The 18,581-nt window shown below is 38.7% G+C and overlaps 1 protein-coding gene across 7 annotated transcripts in view; it reads left to right on the top strand.

The window, feature by feature from the left end:
- The window catches only part of ZMYM2 (zinc finger MYM-type containing 2), a 63,622-nt gene that overhangs the window by 24,226 nt on the left and 20,815 nt on the right, over positions 1 to 18,581 (top strand). For 6 of the 7 annotated variants that reach the window (XM_079973345.1, XM_079973347.1, XM_079973344.1 and 3 more), the window contains 5 exons: positions 36 to 321; positions 2,924 to 3,089; positions 4,025 to 4,237; positions 13,334 to 13,484; positions 14,454 to 14,569. In XM_079973345.1, the coding sequence (XP_079829471.1) occupies positions 36 to 321; positions 2,924 to 3,089; positions 4,025 to 4,237; positions 13,334 to 13,484; positions 14,454 to 14,569 (932 nt within the window). The remainder of the gene's footprint in view (positions 1 to 35; positions 322 to 2,923; positions 3,090 to 4,024; positions 4,238 to 13,333; positions 13,485 to 14,453; positions 14,570 to 18,581) is intronic. The other variant, XM_079973349.1, reaches the window with a different exon arrangement.

Consider the following 18,581-nt stretch of genomic DNA (forward strand, 5'->3'; position numbering starts at 1 on the left):
TTAAATTTTAACTTTATATATTTTGTCTCTTTAAGATTCCTGGATATCTCAGTCAGCTTCATTTCCAAGGAATCAGAAACAACCAGGTGTGGATTCTCTGTCACCAGTGGCATCGCTCCCAAAACAAGTATTCCAGCCTCCTACACAACAGCAGCCTTCTAAGCAGGTTAAAGTCACATGTGCTAACTGCAAGAAACCTTTGCAGAAGGGCCAGACTGCATATCAGCGGAAAGGATCAGTTCACCTTTTTTGTTCCACTACCTGCCTTTCATCATTCTCGCATAAACCAGCTCCAAAGAAACTCTGTGTTATGTGCAAAAAGTAAGGGTTAGATCTTACTGCTTGATCCTTGTCAGTGTGATAAGTATTCCTGTTCAATGTTCCAAGAACTCAGTAAAATATTTTATTTTTATTCATTCATTTATTTCATAAAATAAATACACTGTTTGTTAGTTGGTTTTTTTAATATATAAAAAAACCGTCCTCAAAGCAGTTTATCCAGGACATGAATGAGCTACCTTCTTTCAACTTATTCTTGTTCATACTTGTCATAAAAACTGATAGGCATTGAGTTGGTTCAGATGTAATGACCAAATCATTAGCCCATTTTGAAGGGTCTTCTTGATAAAGCAAACTATAGAAGCACAAACCATAATTTGCTCACAGTAGGAGATGGGAAATTGTTGGCTTGAGTGCCCATTCACATTGAGCTAACCATGGATTGGTCATTATTTAGCTAACAAAATTTATATAACGCTTAATCAGCAAAAACCTCTAAGCAATTAACATGAAACAATATAAAATAACTAAAATGAAGGTGGTTTGTATAAAAAGTTTTCTCCTTATCACACACATGTTTAGTCCTTTCTCTGTATAACATAATCCTATGCCAATACGGGACTTGGAAAGAGGAACAAACCTAGTTAAATTTCGTACTACTTAGCATCTTAGTTTTGTTCACTGTTTCCTCTTCTGAAATCCATGAAGAATGCTGTTTGGCACTAATGATGCGGGTGTATAAACAGTTCTGAAAAAGCAAATTATAAAATTAAGCTGAGACTTGTGGGAAGCATGGGTGGAGCATTTTGGCCTAATTTGTACACATTTGTTGAGTGCTAGCAGTGAGGTCTGTGGGTGGTGCCAAGTCCTGCTTTGCTTTGTTAATGAAACATGATTAAATCCAGTGTGTTAATATTCTTGAAGCCCTTTTAAGTTACCCATCTAAACAACATTAACTGCTGCATTGAGACATGTTGGACAGTTAGATAAATTGATTTTGACATCAACTTGTAATTTAAAAATATAACTTTGCTTTTAAAGCTGTCAGGTTTACTGAGAGAGAAGAATTGTAACTATCTGTTGATCCATTGGCTGTCTGCAGCTAGGTAGCTGTCTTCCTGTTTTATTAGAGTAAAATCACTTCAGGTTAATAGGGCTTAGCTTATGCATACTTCAGTACAATAGACCTAAGCTTTGTGAGTATCTTATAAGCAATGAGCAACTGTAGCACAAAAGAATTAAATGTGCTCCCATTCCCTTTTGTTAAACAACAACAAACGTTTGCTTTATGGTGTTTCTGTTTATAATTGATATTTTTGCTTCTCATGGTATTCCACGTGTCTCCAAATAATACTTTTACAAATAAACTTTTCCATTTTCTTCATTGCATTTTCACCACCGTTGAGCACTGATATAGATATAAGACTAATTCTTTTTAAATTGTGGTTTGTGAAATGGGAGACTCCACCCCCAGCCCCCCAAAGCAATTTATCCCTCTTTTCTGCCACAAGTCGTGGCTTTACATTACAGCTGCATCTATGGCAAAATAATTTCATAAACAGATTGAACTACATTTTCACACTCTAATTTACAAAGAAACGGGATTTGTTCTCCGTAGTTTGCATTAGGTGTCCATGATATATGAAAATATGTTTTCACTGCAAGATGAGAAGGGGTGTACATATCTCCTGATACTCAAGGAGAAAAGACTAGCTTTTGATATGCTAACCATTATTTGCACTGCTCCTTAGTCTACAGCAGGGATAGCCAATGTGGTACCCTTCAGCAGTTTTGTACATGAACTGTCTGCTCCAGCCAGCATGGTCCGTGATCAGGGTGACGGAAGTTGTTGTCAAAAACATCTGGAGGGCACCAGGTTGGGGAATACTTGTTTAACAAGCTGGAACGAGCTGAAGTAAGCCTTGGGCTTGCATGCTCCTCCCTATTCTCCCTCTCAGCCTAGAAGAACAACTTAAGGATTCCACTTTTAATTGCAATCTGTCAGGTCAGCCATAAAAAACTGGTTAACACAAACTGTGGCTGGCTTTTTAAAAACTAACTTCAAACCACATTTTCTGAAGCTGGCTTTTTAAAATTAAGCATAGTTAATGCTAACCACAAGCAGGGATTTGGATGACACCAAAGTTATGTTTAACTGATGAAGTGAAAGCATTGTCTTTGGTTGCACAGCTTGTTCCTTCTTGTGTGTTTCACATTAAACCATTTTTATCATGATGTTCAAATGCAGCCAATGGGATGCCCCCCTCCCATTTTGGGTGGTGGGAGGGAGGGGGCTCTTGATAATATCAAATTGTTCCCAGTGTGGTAGACTCGTAATCTGGTGAACCAGGTTCCTGTCTCCGCTCCTCCACATGCAGCTGCTGGGTGCCCTTGGGCCAGTCACACTTCTTTAAGTCTCTCAGCCCCACTCACCTCACAGAGTGTTTGTTGTGGGAGAGGAAGGGAAAGAAGAATGTTAGCCGCTTTGAGACTCCTTCGGGTAGTGATATAAAGCGGGTTATCAAATCCAAACTCCTCCTCTTCCCAGTTTTTTGTTCAGACTTTTAAATCTTGTACTATCTGTGACTATTGTACTTTATGGTGGCTCCTAATATTTAGAGGACGTTCCCTTCTTATCTTTCAGAGACATAACAACAATGAAAGGTACCATTGTTGCTCAGGTTGATTCAAGTGAGTCCTTCCAGGAGTTTTGCAGTACGTCATGCTTGTCCTTCTATGAAGACAAACAGAATCCCTCAAAAGGAATCTTAAATAAGTCTAGATGCACTATTTGTGGAAAACTAACAGAGGTTTGTTTGTTTCTCCCATCCCTCATTTATACACTAATATAATATTATTTGAGTTTCTCAGGAAATTACTTAGGTAATATTTCTCACCAGTATTTCTTATGTGGGCAGAATTTTCACTTGAGCCACTTGTCATGCTCTTCAGTCTTCTGGCAGCATACAAGTTCTCATATGATAGCTAGGAAATGAAAATTATTTACCTAGCTTTTCCAGGTTGGTTGGTTTGCATTTCTGCATCCTTCACAGACTTGAATTTTCTTAGATTAAGTATTCTTTTATTCTTTTTAGTTACAACTTGTGGTAGTCTCTATCCTTGTCGTTATCATTTGTCATTTTCCTTCTTTGCAAAGATAGAAATAATGCATGTACTGTAATGCGTGGTTCAACTTCGTCAGGGTCTGAGGCAAGGAGGAAATTTGGTGCATTTTGCTCTTTGTGCTTTTAATATACACGTAAAACTCATTTTTCCTCACATTTGCCCATAGTGCAGCTTATTCTGTGAACATTAGTTCTATGGAAAATGGGGTATTTTTCTTAGAAGAGGGTATTAATTTCCAGTCTTTGAAAATTAACTTTTTGAGAGTTACTAAATTTCTGTGGTGATGGAATACATTGTAAAACGGAATATATTTTGCCTTACATGTGAAAGTTTACTAAACACATTTTATTTCGTTCTGGTTTTTTAATACTCAGTCATGTACAGAATACTTAACAATATTTTACCAGTCATATATTTTACAGTCAAATTGTATTTAATGTAGTATCCTCTGTTCCTGTTTTGTTTTTGTTTTTTAAGTTTCAAAAGTACCAAATGCAGCTTGCATTTCTGAAATTGCATTTTCCACATTTTTCAAACAGTTTAATCCAAATTTATGTTGAAAAGCTGTTATCTGGCTAATTATAACTCATTACAGTAAAATTGTTTCCCCCCCCTTTAGATCCGTCATGAGGTTAGCTTTAAAAATATGACACATAAGCTGTGTAGTGACCACTGCTTCAATCGATACCGAATGGCAAATGGCTTAATAATGAATTGTTGTGAGCATTGTGGGGAATACCTGCCAAGTAAAGGAGCAGCAAACAATATCCTTATGGTTGATGGAGAGCCGAAAAGATTCTGTTGCCAAAACTGCGTTAGTGAATATAAACAGGTAACTCTTTATCTTCCATTGTCATTTAGTGATAACTTATTTAAAATTGTTTAACCAGTTTATTTTGAAACCATACTTGGTATTACAAGTAGTGTACATTTGTTCATCTTGAAGCATATTCCTTATTTTAAAAGTGAAACTGAGGACACGAAACTCCCATGTTGGTTGAAGTAGCACCTCCACAATCAACCTTGGCCCTTTTTTCATTCATTTGGAGGCATGCCTAGGATATGGCAAACATATTTCCACAATAAAGCTGTATTTCATGTGTTGATCTTAACATACAGGTTTTGGCCCTGTATGTTAGATTTCCACTTGTTTTTAAAAAATTAAGAAAAGATCAGCCAACAAAATATGCCTTCTTCCATATGTTTCTCATTAAGGATCCTTAAAGCACTTGCTGTAACTAGCTGTAGCTAGCTGGTTCTTCAGAAGGAGTGGGGTTTGTTTTTTGTCCCATCCCTCCAGTTACCGCATATGTGACTGTGATAGCAGACTCTTTGAAGCAACACGACAACTGACAATTTTGTCCAGAGCATCAGGGGTAGTGCATATGGGATTTTTCATTCCTTTCTCACAATAACTCCGAATGCCTCCACACTATTTCTCTCAAACCTCTCCCACTGTAGTCGCCAGTCCTGAAGCACAGGTCTTTCTTGAATGCCCTTTGACCTTCCGGGGGGGGCTTGAGAGGGGCGGGGTGTTCTCCTTGTGCAACTATTCTTGTGCATGTTCTACACTGGATCCAGGCCAATGTATTGTTTCATCAAGGTGCTTTTTAGGTTGCTTCTAAACTGTGGAAGAATTTTCTATTCCTTTCTTGGAAAAAGGTAACTATTAGTCTCTTAAAGTGGAGAGGCTTTATACTGAATAAAAAATACTCTATATATCTCATTTTGTATTAGCCTGTCCTGTTCTTAATGTTAAGATGCTACTTATATATATTTTATAAAATGTAAACAGCACTTCTAGAAACATAACATGGGCCTTGTTGTTTTATTATGCAGCAAAACAAAAGGGTCAAAATAGGTTATTCAAGATACTAAAAATGATAGGCACACACTGAAGCCACGGAGAAACTTGGAGAAGCCTTGAATAAGATTTCATGAAGGAACCCAAAAGATACAAGAATAACATGGGAGTTTCCCACACAATCAATAATGCATTGCTGAAATTCCAAGTGAACATGGAATTGTGATCAAATAACAACTCTGTATCTTATCAGTTTATTGTGACATGTACATTTTTTCACCTGTATAGATATTTCATGCTATTTTTGACATATCATCCCATATGTTTTTTCCCCAAGAGGGTGAGGTGGTGTGATATATGTAGAGGAAATAACAAAATATTATTTGAATCATTGAAGTTTTTATTTTGGGACCTATATTTTAGAATTTATTTGGAGATGGATGAACGCTCTAGCATATCAACTTAACTTTATGTAGAAGGCTGTGGGGGCAAATATTTAGCTGCATATAAAACTTGGAACCTGATAAATCCCTCTCCTGTTATGTGCTTGGCCATTAATCTGCAATTAAAGGCCCTTGAATGAGTCTAGTGGTTTCAATCCTCCTCGGGGCCACTCATAAGCTGTTTGTTGTCCAAGAGTGAGTAGCTTGCATGGGAAGATGATTCTCTGGCTATGGGAGATATTTATAGTCTTCCCATTGCCGGTAAAATGCCTTGTCATTTTGTAGTATGCCTGGCTCCATATGCAGTAGTGCAAGGCCCAGGTGGGGGAGAGTGTATTAGTGGTGTATTGGGGACCCTTCCCATGTGTAGGAAAGGGATGGATCATTCTGTTGGATTGTAAATGGTTTGTTATGGAGAAAGCTAAGTTACTTCTATACTTTAAAAAATAACCAAGAGATTGGTGCTTTGGCTTTAAATTCATAGTTTAGAATGGTTGATAAATTGGTGGCTTTTGGGGTCTATTTAAGCATAACCTACATATTATTTGGGATTTCACTATAGAAGGATGGAACCATAGTAGTGGACCCTCTGTCTAGCATTTTGTGAACTAGCTTTATTCTGATTTTAAATTACTATAAAGGAATGTAAACTGATTGCATCTTAAGTATTTTTTGACTTAAAAATCAACACAGCTATACCTTATATTAGCAAAAAACTATGGGCACTATAAGTGAGTATTGTTAAATATGTTTAAATATTTTAACATTTAATATTAAAACACAATCGTTTGGAAACATTTGTTTTGAAATTTTTGGTCTGGGCCTAAAGCTTAGCCTAAACGCAATAGGCTATGCAAAACTGCCTTTGCTTTTTGCTACTAAAAAAGTTGTATTAACAAATATTTGGTTTTTATGTAGTAGGAAAACTGATAGACATAATATTTGTACCTACTTAACATTTTGTTTAAATAAATAATTTTTTCCACAAATAACTTTTTTGAAGTAGTTGTTTCAGTTCCCACTCGTTCTGCTCTCTCTCAACATTTTCCTGTGCAATTTTATTATGGTAGTCTTTAGTAACACTGAATTCATGGATAAATAGCTTGAAAGTGCTTACAACTTGACTTTAGAGACCATTATTTTAGTTTGGTTGTTCTTTGAGGACTGACATATTTTCCCACATCATGGGTGCCATGTGAGAAAAGTACTTGGAATATGAAGGCATACTTCCTTCCAAGTGTTCACATGGTTGTACTGGAATGCATGAGGAGAAGGAACGGGTTGCTATGTGGCAGTAGATTTGCATTGGTTACATATCATTTCAAGCTGTCCTGGAACATCTGCAAGCCTAGGAATGCCAATTTGCTGCTTAGCAAAACTTTTCCTTTTACCTTGTGCTTTCAGTATAACCACATCAAAGTGCAGAAGCGAGCAGAATCTTAACATGCTTCTGCCACTATATTTGCTTTAGGAAAGTCCTCCAATACTTTGCTTTATATTCTGTATGGTCTCAGGGACCATCTGAAAATGCATTAGTCCACAGACAAGGGCTTATTTACTTACTGCTCTTCCTCTCTCTCGAGCCCAGAGTGATGCCGGCTTACATGGAGTCAGAACTTTAGCTCTTAGTACAGTGTTTTCTGACTGTCTAGATGGGTAGGCAAACTAAGGCCGGGGGCCGGATCTGGCCCAATCGCCTTTTAAATCCGACCCATAGACGGTGCAGGAATCAGCGTGTTTTTACATGAGTAGAATGTGTTCTTTTATTTAAAATGCATCTCTGGGTTATTTGTGGGGCAGAGGAATTCTTTCATTATTTTTTCAAAATATAGTCCAGCCCCCCACAGGGTCTGAGGGACAGTGGACCGGCCCCCTGCTGAAAAAGTTTGCTGACCCCTGGTCTAGAACTCTCTGTGGTCTGTCAGAGGCCTTTCACTACCATGCTGCCCAAGATCTCGGAACGTTAAGTCTTGGATGAGACCCTTTATTATAAAAATAAAAATCTGAAGAAACAAATGAAGGTTAAATGTGGAAGACAACACAGTGTTTAAGAAGATATGAAATGAAGCAAATAAATAAATGAAAGAAGCTCAATTATGATAACATGAGTTCAACTGGCCATCCATTTGTATCATTGATGTCCAGCTATTGTAGGCCTGAAACCACTGCTGCAACATAACAGAAACCTAGGGCTGCATTGGTCTTGCACTATGCAGGGGGGGGGGGTGTTTTCTGTGCAACTTTACTGGAGAACTTTGCCAGGTACATTTTGTCTTTTCCCCACTGAGAAGAAGCCATGCAGTTGTTAAAGGTCCAGGAGTCTGTTCAGAATCCAGCAGGCCTAGAGGAAAGTAATATCAATTTTATCTCCAAAACTCAAACACACAACACATGCAGACTGCTTCCTTAGCCATTGAATCTAAAAGGAGCAGAAAACATGGGGGGGGGCGGTTTGGAGAAAAAGGAAATACAGAAAGTGTCTAAAAATTACAGGTTATTAGGTGATGGGTTGGAGAGGCAGTTCCTCCAAGAAGTCCAGGACCTGCATGTGCTGCAGAAGTGATGCTATAAAGATGATTTAACATGCCTTGCTGAATGCATTTCCGTAACACAAGGAACATGTTGCCATTTTATGTCAATCACTGTGAGGGTTTTGCTGAGTTTGCCCATAGATACTATCGCAATACAGCTGAGCATTCACTCTTTACACTTCAGCTGCTAACCAGTCACTCTTGATGGACATTACGGCTGTGTGTTAATACATGCGTCAGTAAAGGTGTCTGCACTAGATAAGTGAGTGAAGCAGTTTACAGATTTTATTCTGGTATGTGTTTCCAGAATCCAGTCGCATAATCTTTTTGTGTATTTGGAATGACACACACTGCAGTGCACATGGGTTTTCTAATACAAATATTTTTAATACTGTATCTGGCAAAGTAATTCATGAAACTGCACTTAGACCACAAACAGAATATGGCAGTTTAGGCTGCTGTCTGTAATTGACTCGTTTTGTTTGCATTGCTTTATGGTAGCTAAACCTCAATGATTTCTATCTCTTTTTCTTCAGTGGTTGATAATTCAGGGCATGTCCTTTTAGTTTTTGCTCCTTACTTTCTTTGCTGCTACTTTAACTGTTAGCGCTTATCTGTCACGCTTTTCAGAGGAGGTAGTTGTATAGAATCAAACAAGTAAACTTTGTTGCCAAAAGGTAGGCTTTTCATTTTGAGCAAAGGAACATGCAGCAACAGTGAAAAGTGGTAAAAGAAGGAATGCTCTAATGAACATGTCATGTGTCTGCTTGAACGAGTAAATAATATTAATCTTCAAGGCACACGAAACAGTAATGTAACAGAGATGAAAGAGCCTAATGCCTTAATTTACTTGAAATTCAAATACATAGAGTACGTATCTTCTGTAGTCAGATGCTTCTAAAGATGTCAGAATGAGTCTTGCAGGAGAGTGGTAACTTTACTTTATTTGCTGTTTAGATCTGTGAACCCTAAAAGTAACACCTGAATTCTTAATTCGTATTCTGCTTGTAGGCTTTTTTTTCTACCTTAAGGCATCCCCTTACTTACAAAACTGCTTGTACCTTTGTTTTTCTTTTGTTCCTTTAGTAAGCAACTTTCTCCCTTCCTTTAATCTTCTCACCACGGCTAACTCTTTCTGCTTCCAAAAGCTCTTCTGTGTATAAAACACATTGCTGTATCTAACTTAAATTTCATATGCTTTTTTGCTGTATTTATAAGATTTCTTATCCACCCTTTACTGCAAGATTGCAGTGCGGGTTACAAAAATACAGTTATAAAAACAAGTAAAATTGTTCAAACAAAAAAAAAGGGGAACATAGATTCAACAAAAGAAGGTGGGTCCCACAAAACAAAACAAGTTAACTGTGAAAAGGCCATGGGAAAGTGTCTTATTTTCACACAAAGTTCTCTGGTACTTTTTACTACATGGTTCCTATATTAACATCTAAGTCACTGGGAGAGATCATCTGGGGGTGTGAGCTGATTGGTGATTGGGCGTCACCAGTATTTTGATGATTCCTAGTTTTACATCTCCTTTTCATCTAATCCAGCTGAGGCAGTGGGAATTGTGAGTGGTGCTTGGGTTTGTAGTGGCTGAGGGCCAGTAAACTGAAACTTGGTACAGGGAAGACATGAATATTGTTGGGGGGTGGTTTGTCTGCCCAGCTAGGTGGTGCTCAATCTGGTTTGGATGAGGTTTCACTCCCCTCTATATCACAGATAGCTAACTAGCCTCAACTAGCCTTTCAGAAGTGTGCTTAAATGTAGGGTGGTTTACACCAGAAAGGGGCATGCCATACCATTTTGCGGGGGAGGGAATTTCATGATTCTGAAGCCACCACACTAAATACTATGTTTCTTATAGATGTCAACCTAATGTCAGCAACCACTGGTATAAGGGTCTGTGCTTCCTTAGCCAGTCTTAATTATGGGTGATGATGGGTCGTTCAAAAGGGAAAGGTTGCCCATGAGAGTCAAACTATTCTGGATACTAAAGGTCACCAGCACCTTAAATTTGTGTCAGAAACATCATGGTAACCAATGAAGTTGTTTCAGAATAAATGTTATAATCATAGTGGCGCAAATCCATCAATGTACGGACCTGTTGAAGTTTCTGGATGGTCTTTGCAGTTCGCCTACCAACCCAGACTGTTAAAAAGCATTTTGGACCACTGGCACATCCCAGGTATCCTGGAACTGAGGAGGACTCAGATGCATTCCAAACTGCAAACATGAGTGATATGACTCCCCCTTCCAGAACAGGCAGTTTCCCAGATTGCTGCCTGTTCAAATTTCCAACCATCATTTCTGCTAGATGGAGCTTCAGTTTATTCACCCACATCCTATCCCATTACAAATTGAAGATACTCTTTTAGAGGAGGCCTTCCACGTTTCAGATAAAAGGAGGGGACCTGGGTGACTTGTAGCCATTTCATGAAGATAAAAGGTCTAGGGGAAACAACTGAACTGAGGATGCACATTAGTTATTTTCTATGAGGAGAGATTCTGTTGTGCCGGCACTGTATTTTACAGTGGAGTCCATTGGGCAGAGCAAGGGAGAAACAGACTTGACCGCAACAGTTTCAGTAGCTGATCAATAAGTTTCTCCTTCCCCTCTGCATGACCTACTTCCACCCCACCCCTATTTGGGTCATCAAAAACATCACCCTCATTCCCTTGGAGTGATGGATCCTGAAACTGATGCTTCACAGCTCCTGTTGGTTTTCCCCAAGGGGTCAGTATAAAAACTGCTTTGCCACATTCTTGCTGTTAAGCACTAGCATTCTGATTCAGTCTACAGTTTTGGTTGTAGCAAAATGTTCTCTAGTGGCTAACAAGTCTAAACTCCCTGTACAATCATTTACTATCCCATGGCCCACCAGAAGTTGCTGAGTTGCAACTCCCATCATTCCTGGCCATTGGCCACTGGTTGATGAGGGTTATAGTTTAGCAATATCTGGAGGGCTACGGTTCAGTCACCCATGCCTTATGCCACTGTCTCATTTACATATTTCAGACAGTTTGGCTTTCCTAGCTGGCCCTGCATGTGTAGTATCTCAGAGAAGACTGCTGGAGGCCCTGACTTTCAATCTCCTGCCTTGCAACTTAAGTTTGACTTCTAGGACCATATGACTACTTCCCCTGTGTCAGTGGTGCCAATGTGGACCATTGGTTCCCACCCAGTATACTTTGCCAGACTGTGTGATACCTGCAACCTTCATATCAGGCAGACAAGTCACTGTATCCACCAGAAATCTAGGTATCTTGGTCTCTAATGATTGAATTACCTACAGCAAGGAGCCTGTCCCCATAGGGATATTCTCACTGTGACAGGATATATGTTAGCCCCTCAGTAATAAGTCACTTCTAATGGAACATTTCCTCTTAGAGTGCTGTCCTCATGCCCCAAGATTCACTATGACTGCAGAGGAGCTTTTGCCTTGAGAATGAAAAGCTGCTCTGTCCTTGAAGGCCTCGTCCACCAACCTCTCTGCTTCCCTTTGCTTCTCCAGATCCCAAGAGATCTTGCTCCTTCTTTTTAGTGAAAGACTTGATTTTCAGCTAGAGGATGTACTGTTTAAGGAATGGTTATGGAAACACCCTTTGCACGTTTCAAAGCTGTGTTTCTGTACAAAACACAGTTAAATTCCTATCTTACTTAATACAAAGAAAGCATTTGTCTAGAAAGCAGGCTATTTAGGCAGCTTCTGTAAATCAACTTTCAGATAGCAAGGCTGCCAGCAGATGGCCTTTTGAGACAGTCAGAACATCCTCAGTACAGATATGAAATCATAGCTGTTCTAGCTATATTCCCCATTAATCACCAGCAATACTACAGCGACTGACTAATCTTAAAGGAAGACTTTCTCTTTCATGGGTTGTCTAAGCAAGCGCAAACTCAGATTAAATGAGTCTGAAACTTTGCTGCGTTTTGTAGAAGAAAGTCTAGAACATGTTGATTGGTATTTAACGAAGACTCAAATAAGATCAAATTTTCCACTGATCAAGTTTCTCTTTGTGGGAAAATCTTCTTGGGTGGTTACAGAGTGAAAAGCAGGTTTTAGAGGCTCCTGTTGCAGAGGCAGAAATTACTCACATGGTACTGTGAGTTGCTCCCATAATACTAGATACCATGGGGCAGGGTACCCAGCATGGTGACTTCAAGTTGTAGCTGGGCTGTAACTCCCACCAGTCTGAAAGCCAGTGTGGTGTAGTGCTTAAGAGCGGTAGTCTCGTAATCTGGGGAACCGGGTTCGCGTCTCCGCTCCTCCACATGCAGCTTCTGGGTGACCTTGGGCCAGTCACACTTCTTTGAAGTCTCAGCCCCACTCACCTCACAGAGTGTTTGTTGTGGGGGAGGAAGGGAAAGGAGAATGTTAGCCGCTTTGAGACTCCTTAAAGGGAGTGAAAGGCGGGATATCAAATCCAAACTCCTCCTCCTCCAGTCCCAACCAGCTTGATTAGTGATCAGGGATGGGAGCTTTAGTCCAGCAACATCTGGCGGGGTAGCATCCTGGCTACCCCATGGTAGAAAAATGAAGCATGTCTTGTCCCCTGTAGACATTGTTCCCTTACATGCAAGTCAGTCAGTTCATATTGGGTTATAACTGAATTTCCTCCTAAATAAATTAATTGCCTTTGATCATTTCCTACCTAATTAGCCAGTGGTTATAGTAGATGTTAACTCAGTGTATGACAGTTGTGAAAAGGGCAAATTATGTTACATAGATTAGGTAGGTGATTAAAACAAATCTAAACCTGCTTTACATTCACATGGAGACTGCACACATGAACCCAAGTCCTGTCATCCTTGCCCATAAACATTCTGGAATAGAAATAACATGGGCAGGCCTATATGCAGATTGCTCCACATAAGCAGACACAATTTGCAGTTTATGTTGAATGCATGTTAATGAGGTGGAACTGGCATAGATGGGGTGGGTGGGTGGTGCTATCTCTGTTGTATGTGGGTTCTACATTCTGTAAAATACATGTGGATAGGGATCCTGTGTGTGGTGACTTGGCCTTGCTGTAACAGTAGCTGAGCTTTTGAGAGGATACTAGAAAATTCCTGTATGCCTGTTGTAATAAGACAATCTGATTGAGTCATAACTAATGTTATTTTTACTTTTTCATTATTTGCTTTTTAGAAATATGGCAAATTAACAGCTTGTACTGGTTGCAGAGTTCAGTGCAGGTTTTTTGACATGACACAGTGCATAGGACCTAATGGACATATGGAGCCATACTGCTCAACTGCATGCATGAACACACACAAATCAAAACATGCAAAATCAGAAAGTAAGTGAAAAGGTTGGCGTGTTTTCATCCATGATGATAAAATAATATATCCGAAGTAGGAGACTCTTGTTTCACTTATGCTTTCTATCTGATTTTCCTTTGGGGGGAAAATTATTTTAAATTAGTTGATGCCTAGATTACATTTAGCACGTAAAATAACATTAGCAATGCTTATCGGTCACATACAAAAGCTATAAAGATTGATGCCTTTAGACTTTTAATATTTAGCTACAACTTCTTTATAATGAAAAAATGTACTCTTAATTCTTCCATTGCATCTATTTTTGTCTTAAATTCATTGTGAAGCTTTTATTTTATGACAGAGGTATATTGTTGGAGTCATGATCAAAGAACACACATTGCTAGCAAAAGTGCAGTCTGTGTTCTTCCTTGCAAAATAGATGGAGAGGGTTAAAAATCAATTGAATTTGTTTGAAAAAGTGCAAGTACATTTTTTGTAACCCCACCAATATAATACACTGAGGCATGATTTACACAAAAAGTGTTTGTAATTATATCTGTATTTAAAAACAAACTATTTAAGTAGAGTTTTCACATTGGCTTGGTTCAGATGATTATCTGATCATCTTACAATGCCGTGATATGAACAAGATGATCATTTGTTCCTCCTTCAACACTGTGAGTAAACTAGGAAGCCTGTAATTAACCATAGATTCTGTTTTTATCTGAACCAAGAAACTATAGTTTCTAGCTTCAGAACACCTGGTGTCTTCCAACGCTGGTAACTGTAGTCTCCTGGTTCAAGTAAAGTGGGAAAATATAGATTTCCTGGATTGATTGCTTGAGTAGCAATGAGGCTGCATTCCCAGCTAAAATACTCAGTTTATTAAGCCAAGATAAGATGATATGAACGCAGCCATTGATGCAGATTTTGAGAAACGCCAACTTGTTATTCATAACATTGTACATTTGCATTTATTTTATTTGTAAACTACATTTTTCTTTTAGGTATGGGGATTGTTTGCCACTTTTGTAAGCGAAACTGTTTACCTCAATATCAAGCCACAATGCCTGATGGAATACTGTACACCTTTTGCAGTTCGAGTTGTGTAGCTAAATTTCAGGTTAGCTGTTGTGTTAAATCTCTTCCTCCCTGGATATGTATTTTTCTGTGCATGCCTGTTAGGTGCTCTTAGTATGTTCATATTAAATAATTTGCTACCTACTCATTGTTAAAAACTACTCTTTATGAATACGCGTTTAAACAAGTGGGGCTTCTAATGTACCTGGTCAAATTTTGGCACTTCTCAGTAATTTCCAGAGTTATGGTGAGAGTTGTTTGAATGTCCATTCCCCTGCACTAAGAAAAGTGAGATTGTAAGCAGGTCACCACCTGCATTGGGACAACCCATGGTTACTTGAACACAAGATCAACTATGACCCTGTGTATTAAACCTAGTTTCAGATAACCACAGGAATTCCTGGGTCATTTCTGCATACTGTAATAGGAAGCATTTATATCATCCCATGTTTAGAAGTTGGTGAGAGACAGGGAGTAAGTTTTAATATCTTATCTCAATGTGAGTGAGAGTTGGGCTTAAGTTCTCCTTTGGGCTGCAAGAAAAACCGAATGTTTAATTTGGCATTGACTGGCAACCTATGTAATTGTGCTTCTTTGAGAGATTAAGAATTACACTGCACAGAACAATTGGATTGGTTTCCAATGCACTGTTTGCTGGCTGTTCATCCCATATGAGTGACATTTGAAGCCTCAGCGTACATGTAATAAGGCTGCCATGTATTCACGTTGCATAGTTTTAAGCAACAGAGTTCTGAATACCTTAATCCCCATTCCATTTTAAAAGCAGTAAGTATTTTTAAATAAGAAAAGAGGGAGCAATTGTTTATGCTACTTGGTAGTGGCCTCCAAGTGGCCTGCTGCTTATTCTTGAATGTTATGCCAGTTTTACTTAAAATAACCAAATGTGCTTGTGTCTACACCATCCAGATTTGATACAAGCCAGTGAGACTTGATGTTGAATGGGCCTCGAGCCTCTGTTGCTTTCCTGACCTTTTGCCTACTTTGTTTTCTGTAAATGAAATAGAAATTGTAAATTTGGAGGATGGCGAAATCATCATTGCAAGATGGTGTCTTAACCCTGATGACCCTTTGTGCCCTGGGATTATTAGTCTTAAGTATGCAATTGTTAGCTATGAATGCTAGAAAAAAGAAAATATTCCCAGATATGATATGCCACATAGGCTGCATGGGAACAGAAAAGATATTTGGACCTACTTTCCCCATGATTTCTGCTTCCCAAAGCTACCCCAGAATGAGATTTAGGAAGGGAAAATATGGATATCAAGGAGTCCAGCACCATGGCAACCCTTGTCTCCTAACCTCACCAGAAATTGGATGAAGTCCTCCAACTCTTTAGAGGTGACATTGCTAAATAGGCAAGCAACTTAGCAGAGATCTCAGTGACAGCAAGAACGGCAATGGAACTCAGCTTCAAGAACAAAGCCGCCATTGAGGTAATGAAACCCCCACAAATTGACTTAAAGCTACAGCTAGAAGACATTCAGGATCAAGATTGCTGCCAGGGGGAATCCATGAGGAACCTGGAGAGCAAAGTTTGCAAGAAGCTTTTATAGCACAGATCTGTCAGCTGCTCCCGAGGTGAATCTTTAACTGGGGGATATAGAAAACCTACACAGTTCACTTTGTTCCAAACAAAAAAAAAAAGGCAAGAACCCTAGGGATGTTGTAGTGCGTTTTTCCAAATACTTGGTAAAAAATGACTTAATGCAGAGATTTAGAGTTACCATTGTAAGTTAATAGTAATCCAGAATGGAATCTAGAAAGCGTTTACAGCATTTGGAATTGCAGCCTGAATTGGAGCAGCGAACACAAGAAGCTGATGAAGAAAGCAGGGATCCAGATCAAGAGAGCTTTGACCTAGTGGCAAAGAGACAGAAAGGTTTCCCCAAAGAAGAAATGGCCAGAATTTATCCCAGATGGAACCTGCTCAGTTTGGGATTTTATGTGACCATTCTGTTGACATTGCATAAACAATCATTTTAACTTCAGCATAAAACTTCAGCGCTAACTTCTTTACTGTTAGATCCGTGGAGTGGGGAGTTTTCCCCTTCCCCTTTGATTCCCACTGCATTTGAAACTCATTGAGTTTCAGGGGAAGGGGAAGTTGTAGATGATGGGTTGTTACTTGTATGGGACTAATGGGTACATGCCAACAATTGTGGGAAGTGGTTAACTATAGGTTCAGTGTATTGCCCCGATAAACAGCAAATACTCTTTTTGAAAAAGACACTTTTTTATAGCAAGAATCCTTTAAACAGGAATGGATGGCCATTGGAGACGATCTTCATTTCATACTAAATGAATATTTTGACAGAAGTAAAAAAATACTTAAAGGGAAAAATACATCACCCTCTACTGAAACTCTGCTATATTAATTATTGAAAAAAATACACTTTGATATGATGCATACAACTTCCAACAAGAGAAACATGATTACACTTGTTTTTCCAGTTAACATGATTACACTTGTTTTTCCAGTTAATAGGACACTTTCTTATAGCCTGCCTCTTGATCTCAGAGATGTGGTCCTTTTGGGTCTACTCCTCCAATATTGGGAAGATGCACACTTTGATCATATTCCTTTGTTCACTTCTTTGATCTGGGAAAATAATCCACTGGAAATGGATTCAGGATTACTACAAGTCAGTAGTTGTTGAAAGGCCACCAAAGGAAATTCTTAAGGCAATGGCCAGAGGAGCATTAATTAATTTAAATTATAGATAAAATATCTCTTCCACAGTTAATCATAGAAAAATGTTAAGCCAACTCCTCTCTATTGAAGAACCTCAAGTGGGCATTAAGAAAACTAACTGTATTTAAACCACCAGATGGCTAAACTGTTGTCTTCTCTAAAACCTTCCAAGACCAATTGGCTTCTTTATTGTTAACATTTTTAAACAAATAAAACAACAGGCAAATACGAGATACTTTGAAAATTGTTATGATTCCTAAACTTTTGAAGGATTTTAAATCCATTAAACCACATCACCCCGCCCTTTAAATAAGTGCCTGTACTAAACATCCTGGTAAAGAGATGGGCTGTGATCATATCTAACAGTATTCATCATTATTAAAGAATTCACCTGACAACGCTCAGTTGCCTAATGTTGAATGCAATTAATTTTGGACAAAATCATCCATTGCCTATAGCCATTTTAGCCCTGGATGCCAACAAAGGGTTTGTTCACTGGGAGTGGAAATTTTTATTCATTACTTTAAATAAAATGGCAAGTGAAAAGCTTAGCAAGCAATTAAATAAATGGGTAGAACTCAGCTGTTTTCTTCCCACAACTAAAACTGTCTGAGATTCCATATAATTGGATTAACATCCATCAGGTTCTACATGTTTCTGACCTATGACACGATTTGAAAAGTTGATTTATACCACAGATCATTTGGATAAAGGCCTTCTGTCAAAAATGCTGAATATTTTGGTACAGACCTCAAAGAAACCTCTAACTTCCTTAAAGGCCCTTTGGGGTTGTGTCTTGGGTGCAATAATAGGCAGTACTCATTGGGAACACATGCAGGGTAAAGCTCAGTTTCTCTCGTCATCTGCTTGGGCACTTAAAAATGCATTAAAAACTTCTGCACTGCTGGTATATGCACCCATATCTGTTAAGTAGGATTGCCAAAACAAATGCAGCCAACTATCAAATTATCGGAGATTAGGTTCCCTTTTCTATATGTAGCCCTCCTGCCCAGAGTTCTAGCAATTTTTGGATAAAAATATTTCATAACGCTGAAGTGCTTAGATAGCAGCAGTTAGATTAACTGTAACTAAAATTTGGAGATAGCTAAACACAAGCGTAATGGAAATTGGTTTCAATAATTAGGAGGCCTTCAGATGGAAAAATTAACCAACAAACTACAGTGATAAGACATAACAAGAAGTCTGACAAGTTTTTTCCTGTTTGATTCAGTTTTATTAGATACGCTATGACAAAAGTACATGGTTAAAGAGTACAAGCCTCTCATGACGATCTGTGGAAAGGTGCTTTATTTGATGGGCACTTTCATTGGAGAATTGAATT

Source organism: Podarcis cretensis (genome assembly GCF_951804945.1).
Source record: "Podarcis cretensis genome assembly, chromosome: 4".
In the NCBI taxonomy this organism is placed as follows: domain Eukaryota; kingdom Metazoa; phylum Chordata; class Lepidosauria; order Squamata; family Lacertidae; genus Podarcis; species Podarcis cretensis.